Source organism: Colias eurytheme, chromosome 7 (genome assembly GCF_061535395.1).
Source record: "Colias eurytheme isolate Ceu_HAF_F1 chromosome 7, ilColEury1 Martin Lab GWU primary, whole genome shotgun sequence".
Classification (NCBI taxonomy): Eukaryota; Metazoa; Arthropoda; class Insecta; order Lepidoptera; family Pieridae; genus Colias; species Colias eurytheme.
In genome coordinates this window covers 9,979,924-9,989,548 of record NC_142986.1, presented here as the reverse complement: position 1 = coordinate 9,989,548, position 9,625 = coordinate 9,979,924, and the positions used below count along the sequence as shown (strand labels likewise).

Genomic DNA, 9,625 nt, shown 5'->3' with positions numbered 1-9,625 from the left:
GTGAGACGCAAATTTTTGCAGTTATGTAAATAAATAGCGTGTAAGACACAATTTTATAAGTGGATATATTTTATACTTTGCACTACGTAATAATATTAATATAGTTATCCAGAGAATAAATTGTTCTTTTTATACTTGTATCTTTATCTTTCATTTACTTCCCACCTGCACCCTTATCAAACACCTAACTGTTAACTGCACTATAATGACAATAACAGTATAAGCATGCCTTGAATTATTATTCAACATAATAGGTATTATAGTCCCACAGCTTTTTAGTGCGTTCAACGATTTTTTTGCTAGAACCAAGATTCTATGTATATTTATAATTAGGAGCATAGATTATTATGGACATATATTATGGACTAGGTTGCCAGTCAGGCCGCAAGAATTTTTAATTAATTTTTTTCTAATCGATTTTTTTAGTTAGTTATTTATTTGTATGTAATTAATACAAAAAATAGCTTTAATCTATACCTACTAATATTATACAACTGAAAAGTTCGTTTGTTTGAACGCGCTAATCTCAGGAACTAATGGTCCGATTTGAAAAATTATTTCGGTGTTAAATAGCTCATTTATCGAGGAACGCAGGCAAGACCAACAGGAGCGGTCAGTGGAGCCACGCGGGTGAAACCGCAAAGCGCAGCTATTTCGATATGACGATATATGATTCAAAATGTGCGTTATGAACGTATATATGGATGGAAATCATAACTGTGTTTGCACCAGGCTACGAAGAGCCATTATAGTAGACCACATAGTAGACATACCTAAATTCTCTTAATTATGTAGATATCTGCGCTTGACTGATACATTTGAGGTTCTTATAAATCTATGAGATGTAAAACTATCCACAGCGTGACATTCGCCCGCGTTTTATAGAAAAACTGGTTCCCGTGGGATTTCCGGGAGAAAACCTATCCAATGTGTTAATCCAAGTTACCCTCTATATGTGTGATAAATTTCATTATAATCAGTTCAGCGGTATTTGCGATAAAGAGTAACAAACACACATCCATGATCCATCCGTACAAACTTTCGCATTTATAATATTAGTAGGAAGTAGGATAGGACATGAAATTTTGGTTTAAGCATAAAACGATGAACGTACTAAAATGCTGTGGGATCTCGTACTAATAATAAATAAATAACAATTACATTCTGTCTGCTTTTCTGGTAAAGGAAAAAAACGGGTAAAATAATAAGACAATGTAAAAAGCTTAATCTATTTTATTTGTCGGTTTAACGTACAGACGTAAGGCATTCTCCCCATACATTGGCACACAGAACCTTCGAGAATACATTCTAACGCTTACAATGAGCACAATATCACTTCACCTATATGGAATGTTTCGTTCAAAATAATGGAATGCCCGGATCAGTGCACTTTACACGAGCAGAATTACTGTTACAACTCGGGAACACTCCCGCCATGGCTTCGAACTTTCAAGTACAGTTATTCGAGTACAAATTTCATTAAATAAATTGTAATCCGGCTCGTGTAAAGGAGCACAACCAGCCGTCTAACCAAACAAAATTCAAATAAACATTACAAGACTAGAGTTTTTAAGTAATCGCGCCGTGAATATATACAGTGTTCGTTTCGTTGACTCGAGAAAATAATAATTTGTGACTAATCTGAAACTTAATATACAAGAGATTCTTAAAATAATTTGGTTAGGTTTTGGTTTGTACTAACAAAAATAAAAAAAAGCACTGGACGATATTGGCACAGACAAGCTCAAATTAAACACTACTTACATAATCTACGTTGAATATCAAATATATAATAGAAAAATAATTTCAAGTCTCGAATACTGAATCCAATACTGTTTCACGACGTATAAAAAAAAAAACATAAATGGACGCAAAAAATTACCGCATATTGCACATAGATAAAATAATTCGACGATACGGCTCGACTGTTGCGAAATCATAGATCGCTAGATCTATTAAAACTATTGTCTACGATGCACAAAGTCGAGTCTATTATAAAACGAATAATAATAAAAAAGTGTTACTGGCCTCGCATTCACAGTAAAAGCCAATTCCTTACCACACAATTCAGTTACAAAATCTCAAAATACCTCCCCAGCAAACATTAGGCACTGGTTTCGCTAATAATATCAAAGCTAATGTTAATATTACTTTTGATATACACCTTACATTTAATTTTAACACGAGTGATAAAGCGATTAACACTTTAGTAACGTCACCTCCGCGGGCGTGTCGATGCCGATAACTAAACAGACGCCGAACAATAAAACACCCACTTTGTGTATCTTATAATTTAGCGAGATTATTTAGAATATTCATTTTCATATTTCATTTCACATACATTTCAATTTTCAATACATTTTACTTGCTGGAAATCACATAAATTTTAAAAATGTTTGTTTTTTAACGGAGATAACGTTCAATTACATCGCCTGTTTTAATACTAGTACATGAGTATTCTTATAAATGTTAAAAAAAAATGAATTAAGCCAATCGTTTCCTTTCATTTATTGTGTGTTAAAAATTTCGTTTTAGCATAAAACAGGCGAAAACAATACGTTACGAAACCAAAGCTTTATCATATTTAATATCAATATATTGTTATCGGTTATTACAAAATATAGAATTTCAATAATCGACACTTACTATACCTATTTTGCACTTACCCAAAAATAATAATATCAATTCGATTTCAATATATTCATTTTAAAATCTAAAAAGGGAACTTTATACTATTTTTTTATTTGTCGATTAAAGAAACTTTATATTGAGTATAATTATACCGCGAATATCAAGACTAGTAACTTCGATTCTTCCTATTTCAACATTGTGAATACAAAAGCTGCTATGACTACAGTACCGGTGACGATACGGTGCGACGCTAGAGCGACAAAACAGTTTTTAAAGAAGAAAGTTTTTAATTAAATCTCTAGAGAAACTACAATATGTATTTTTTTACTACTTTTGTATAGATAATGCAACAAGATTAAATGTACAACAAAACGTTATTTTACAAATCAAATAGTAAATGTGATCATTGCAAAGTGCATCTTTAAATAAAGTAAAGTTTCAACGTAATGAAAAAAAAATTCTCATAAAATAACAATGACATAGAATTCTTATCGAAAAAGGTTTTTTATTATCAAACGAAACGACGAAACTCAATTAAAATCCGGTTCTTAGAAATCTAGTATTTCAGATAGCGAAAGGAAATGGAAGAACAAATAATCTTGTTTTATGAATATTATTATTGATAAAAGCTAGATATGTAGAAATATTGAAAAAGATAAAATAAATCGTAATTTTATTGTCCTAGACTCGCTCGCGACGTCACCGTATCGATCACCAAAATACATATGATATTTTAGTAAAAAATATCTATTCTTTGTACAAAACGCATACAAGTACATACAATTAAGGCTGCAGTCTAGCAAAATTGCGTTTTCAACAAGTTATTTGACAATTTTTTCCCGGCTAATGAAATGATAAACTGAATTTTTTTTTCTTGTTTATTAATTAGTGTTATATACGCAATGCGCGTGAATTTTTTCACATTTATAAAGTTACTTTATGTTACCTTAATCAGGCCTTCAAGATAAGTCTCTTTCCCCCAAAATCATTTCGAGCTAAGTTTGTGCACTCACTACGTTGCAACCGATTACAATTTACATAATCTGATCAGCGCATTATTATCCTTATATAGTCGTTATTAAAAACTGCTGAATACAATTGCCGAAAAACTTATGATTTTCTTAATTAGAGCGTTATAAATTCATTAAATTTCCCATTTTTTGCCTTACAAAATCGATTGATAAATACTGCTAAAAGTTATTTTTTCCATTAATTTATTCGAGTTGGTTGAAGACCAATGAGTATTAATCCTTTAAAAAAATTTTTTTTTGAATTTTGATAATTCTTTAAATATTAAAAAAATATTTAAATTAATAAGGAAAAATCCTAGCGAATTTCTTTAGTCGCGCTCCTTGGGCCGGAGCGTTCTGACGTGTGCTCTACGCTCGATTTTCCTTCATACCGAAGTGAAAGTTGCTCTACTTCATTAAATTTAATATTTTTGTTAATTGATTATTTTTATCTTAGTTTTGTGCAAATATTCGTATTTTTAAACATTTGATTTCGATATGGAAAATAAACGAAAAAAATACGCGTGTAACTACTAGAAAAAAAATTATCTTCGAACATAAAGTTAATGAAACCAAATAGATTGCAAAGGTGATTGGCAACAATTTCTTTATTTTACGGGGTGTCAGTAAAGGGATGTATATATATTTCTTTAAAACTAAAGTAAGCTCATAAATTTTCTTATAATATAATTTTTTTGAAGTTCCAAAAATGTTTATTTTTCGTTTGAGAAATACAAAATATAATATAAACTTGTATTTAGAACTTGAACTTCCCAAGTTCATCCGGGGAAATCCCCATACGGGGAAAATGATTTGTTTACTCCAAAATTGATCCGAGGTGTTTTAATTTTTTCTTCTAGTCATTTTCAACGTAGCGGCATGTTGTTTGATTATTAATTTTGTAACTTAAATACAGGATGTTGGTTTTATATTCTGATCTTACAGACGCGCTGACAAATTTAGTCCACCATTTCTAGTTTAGTCTAACTACAAAACTACCAAAAAACTCTAAGTACCAATATTAAAACGAATGGATTATCATCACATCATCAAAATTCAGTGGGGTTGAGAACTAAACAAACAGAAGTAACAGAGACGCGAAGAATAAATAAAGAGGACGAAAACGATAATTCGTTGATGCTTTCCCTTTTCGACGTATTGTTAGGGTACATCACCAATCTGCAAAAAACAAAACTGATGATTCCCAATTGCTGATTAAAAATGAAAAACAAATAATCGACAACAGTGGTGAAAATTTGCTGATCACAATGAAACATCCTTCAGGGGTAGCAGATTTACTCATTTAAAATGTATCGGTGAACAGCGTAAAGGAGAGGAGGACAGGAAAACATTATGAATGTGGATGGTGGATTGTATACAGGGTGTAAATGTAATCGATAAGTATGTGCAGGCGATTATGACGTTATTATTGCAGGTATCAAAAAACTTAAAACTGATATCGAAATTACTTTACCTAATGAGCAAAATGACAATAATAACTTTTTAAAAGTATAACGAGAAATATCTAAAAAATTTACTTTATACACTCCCATATCAAAAAGGGAAAATGGGACTAGTAGAAGTTAAATGTCTAATTCCGGCAAAAGACATGAATGCGGAAGATGCGGTTAAAAAAAATTTAATATTTGAAATACAATGCAAAAAATAACACTTTTGTCATAGATAAGAATCATGACTATTTTTTCCAAATTCAGGGACAACTAAACGTTGCAGAAGCAGAAGTCTGCTTATTTGCTGTTTGGACTGGAGTGAATCATTCGTTAAAAATAGAATATATAAAATAGAATATATAAAAAAGTATGTAACGTAAAAGTATGCAAAATAAAATGATGGACCATTATTGGATTTTACATAAATTGCCTACTGTCAGAATTGATTGATTCGAGACTTCAGCATTCGATGCCCATCAAGGACCCATCCTATATAGTCCGGGATACATCGCCCATTTTTGCAAGTGATTACTATCAAGCTAATTTTTCGTGAGTAGCTTTATTTTGATGAGATGCCCAATAATTTCATGTACAAAACTCTTGATTGTGGTAGCTACCAGAGGAAACAAGGATAAAATATTTTGATTTGATGGTTCTCAAATATTAATTACTAACTGAATGTTTTTTTTTGTTCAATCTCAAGATAATTATCTAAATTATTCGAAAAAATATTTGTCCTACAAAATCTATGGTTTGATCAAAGAGTCCCCCTTTCCAATGTGTATCGATAACGAAGTCATCATAAATGATTACTAACCAGCAGATTTTTTTTATTTTCACTTATTTAATACTTAAATAATTCAACAGACATATTGTCCTACAAATTGCGTAATAAATATTTGAGAACCGTCAAATCAAAAATTTTTATCCTTGTTACCTCTGTAAGCTACCACAATCGAGAGTTTCGTACATGAAATTATTGGGCATCTCATCAAAATAAAGCTACTCACGAAAAATTAGCTTGATAGTAATCACTTGCAAAAATGGGCGATGTATCCCGGACTAATATCATTCAAGCGATTGAAAAAAAAGAGATAAATCCAGTGCAACCGATAAAGCATCAGAATGCTAGCAAAAGATTTATTAGGTTTATCAATATAAATCTATATATGTATTATAACATAATACATAATATAATAAATCTGTAGAAGACGCGAAGACTGACATCCGCGCGGACGGAGTCGCGGGCGGAAGCTAGTCAGAAATAAATATCTTTTGTTTTCATTTGCGTATTTTTCTATTTTATAATTTTTTAACACAAACATTACATTTTTTTTATTAAATACAAAATTTGTTTATCCGTTTTATTAGTTAAACTGAACAACTTTCACTAAGAAACTTAGGTCGAAAAAAATGTATAGAGTTATGCATTTTGTATGGAAAGCTTATTTTTTTTATATTTCGTCCAAATTTCTTTGTAAAAGTTGATCAGTTATATAAACATGAAGTTGAAGATATCAATAGAAAGTATTCGCAAATTTTGTGTACTGATAAAAAAAAATCACCCGGTGTAATTTTCACGAAAATTGTTTCAAATTGTCATTTTTGGTACTTATTACGAATATTAAATTATACGATTGATTTAATTTTTAAAAATTAAGTGGAGCAACTTTCCCTTAGTACATTTGTATTATTTACATATAGGATGACAGGATGCATTTGTTTGCACTACTAGACCAAGCCCTTAAGTTCCAAATATACACACAACGATTACAATATTATATACCTTAACATATTTGTACTATTTATTTACGAGAAACAAACATAAATGCCAGTTAAATTAATGAAGCTTGTACACCGCGGTATTTACACTTTGTACATTATATACTTTTGTGCCTATATATTGCTTAAAAAATTGTTTCGAAAAAAAAAATGCTCGTGTCGTCTTCGATAGTTTTCAAAACTTAACTCTAACATATATATATATAGAGTATACAATTAAATTTATACAGATAGCTAGTCTTAACTCGATAAATAAACTTACTAAGCCCAATCTTATCGATTTTCCCGAGCCGATATTCGAGGCTAATAATTATTACATAATTTATTTGCTAAAATTAAAATATTACATCCGAGTTCAAACTCTGAAGACTTTGATTTCACAAAAATATTCTATCGTCACAATATAAATATCGTTTATAAATTTTAATCACAAATCCCGTATTTGATAAAAGCTGCCTTAACATGCACATGATTTTTGAACGTTCACTTTTTAATATCGAAATCTGGCGCTTTTTAGTAAGATTCTTTAACGTCTAAAGTATGTAAAATTAATTAAATCCTATCCATGTTTCGCAGTATTCTTGTCTTGATTTTGATTTTGCGAAAAAAAACGTTACGTTGCATTGGGGTTGAGATAAGAATTCCTCCCTTTTATAAATTTGAATAAAATGCGTATTTTTTCTGTCAGTCATCGATTGAGACGAGATTCATTTTACTTTTATTTGCATTAAATCAATCGGAATGTAAGTAACTTGTTATCTATGTTAAAAAGCCCAATTTTTTCTCAAGAATTTACATTAAAAAAAAGCAATATTATAATGAACACAATCTCTATATTAAAATACTAATTGAGGTCTGTCCTGCTCTAACTTCATATATTTTACACTGCAAGAACAGGACAACAATATGACTAAGATATTCATTAACCAAATTCAATAAAATATTCGACAAATTTAGTAATTATAAAAGTTTAAATTATTTTTTTTACGTTAAAAATATTCAATTAAGCATTCTACGTTTTTAATTTCGTGGTAAAGACTACAACTCGTAACTCGTCATATATTTTCTGTAATGTGTGAAATATTTAAGGTGCTAAATAAAATTTACTAGCTTTCCGCCCGCGGCTTCGCCCGCTTTGTCTAAAACATAATAAATTATATACTAACCTTCCTCTTGTTAGTTGCGTAGTTTTAAAGATTTAAGCATACATAGGGACAGAGAAAGCGACTTTGTTTTATACTATGTAGTGATTTTTAACATTACCGACTCAAATAATGTCTGTAAAAGTCGAAAGATAACATAATTCTCTTCGATTTTGAAACAATTAAACTCATAAACACAAAGAATTGATTTAAAGTTTTGATCCCATTTACTTATTTATACATATGAAATATTTATTCTTCCAAAATTTTTATTTAACCTTAAATATTACACACAACCAAAAAACATACACTGAATATATTTAAACTGAAACTATATCAGAAGTCTATAACATCAGTCCCATACGTTTATCGATTTCATGTCAATATATATCATTAAAAAGTGTCATATCCAGAAAAATAATATTCAGAAAGTACATTGTTTTCTGAAAGTCAAAGCTGTCACCATTGACTTGCAAATCCAAATCAACATGTTTTACAAAACACCTTTCGATAGCTACGTAAATATGCCATATCCGAGAATTGTAAAGTATCCATGATGTTTTCTGATGCGTCGTGGATATTTCCTACGCATCCTCGACATTTCCGAAGCATCTTCAATATTTACTGAAGCATCCTCAATATTTCCCATTCATCCTCGATGTTTCTGTAGCATCCCGGATGCATGGAAAGTAGAACAGTCCGACGTCACACGAGATAGTCGTCGAACTTCTTGAGCCTTCGCTACGAGTGCCTCGAAGGTCGCCTTTCAAGGTGACCCTCCATCGTTTCCGGACTGAATCTGTAATGTATTGGTTATTCTATGTTTATATTTTATGTATTGATACATATTTTAATAATAGAAGTAGCGCTTTTAATGCTGATAACACATAGTGTTGTTTCTTTGTCAATTAAAGTGAATGATCGGTGGTAAATGTAAAAAATACTTATGTAATGACGATTCGAAAGTGCTACTAAATAGTAGTCTAATTGAATAAATGAATGTTTGAGTTTGAGTTTAAGAATAGGACAAATCAGTGCAGCAATTTTACTTTTCATTTACTTTCTGTATTATTTTGTAACCTGTACACATATTTTATTATTTTTTGTTTGTCGAGTCGACTAAATATTATTCTTCTTTCCAAATAAACCTCAAGCTAAAATATTTAGGACCTCATGTTTTTTATTTACGATTGTGTACTTTCCTCAATTCTTTGTTAAGCCATAATCGATTGTTGCATTTACCATACCATTTTTGCACTCAACCTTTCTTACTAACAAACTTTGGTTTAAAAAAAATTGGTTGTCTGTAAAGTCGGTTTACTGACGATAGTTGAACGTGACAACGTCCGATTGTGCTTCTTTGTCGCTCGTTCCGCGCTCTCACTTGCACTTCAAGCCTTACATGGAACGCCTCAGAGCGAGGTAACGCCGCATGAGTCATGTTTTTTCGTGCGTGCAACCGGCTCTATCGAATTATAAGACGTTGTCACGTCAAAAAATAATATTACTTATATTTTTATATTTACATATATACTTTTACATGAATATTAATTGTACATTGTAATAAATTGTAATTGTAATTGTATTTAAGTATGTTTAATAAATAAAT

The 9,625-nt window shown here is 30.6% G+C and overlaps 1 protein-coding gene across 1 annotated transcript in view; it reads right to left on the bottom strand.

The window, feature by feature from the left end:
- Window positions 1-6,842: 6,842 nt before the first annotated feature.
- The window catches only part of slpr (mitogen-activated protein kinase kinase kinase slipper), a 58,910-nt gene continuing 56,127 nt past the window's right edge, over window positions 6,843-9,625 (bottom strand). Inside the window, exon 13 of the mRNA XM_090103663.1 lies at window positions 6,843-8,815. Within this exon, the coding sequence (XP_089959789.1) occupies window positions 8,758-8,815 (58 nt within the window). The 3' untranslated portion in view covers window positions 6,843-8,757. The remainder of the gene's footprint in view (window positions 8,816-9,625) is intronic.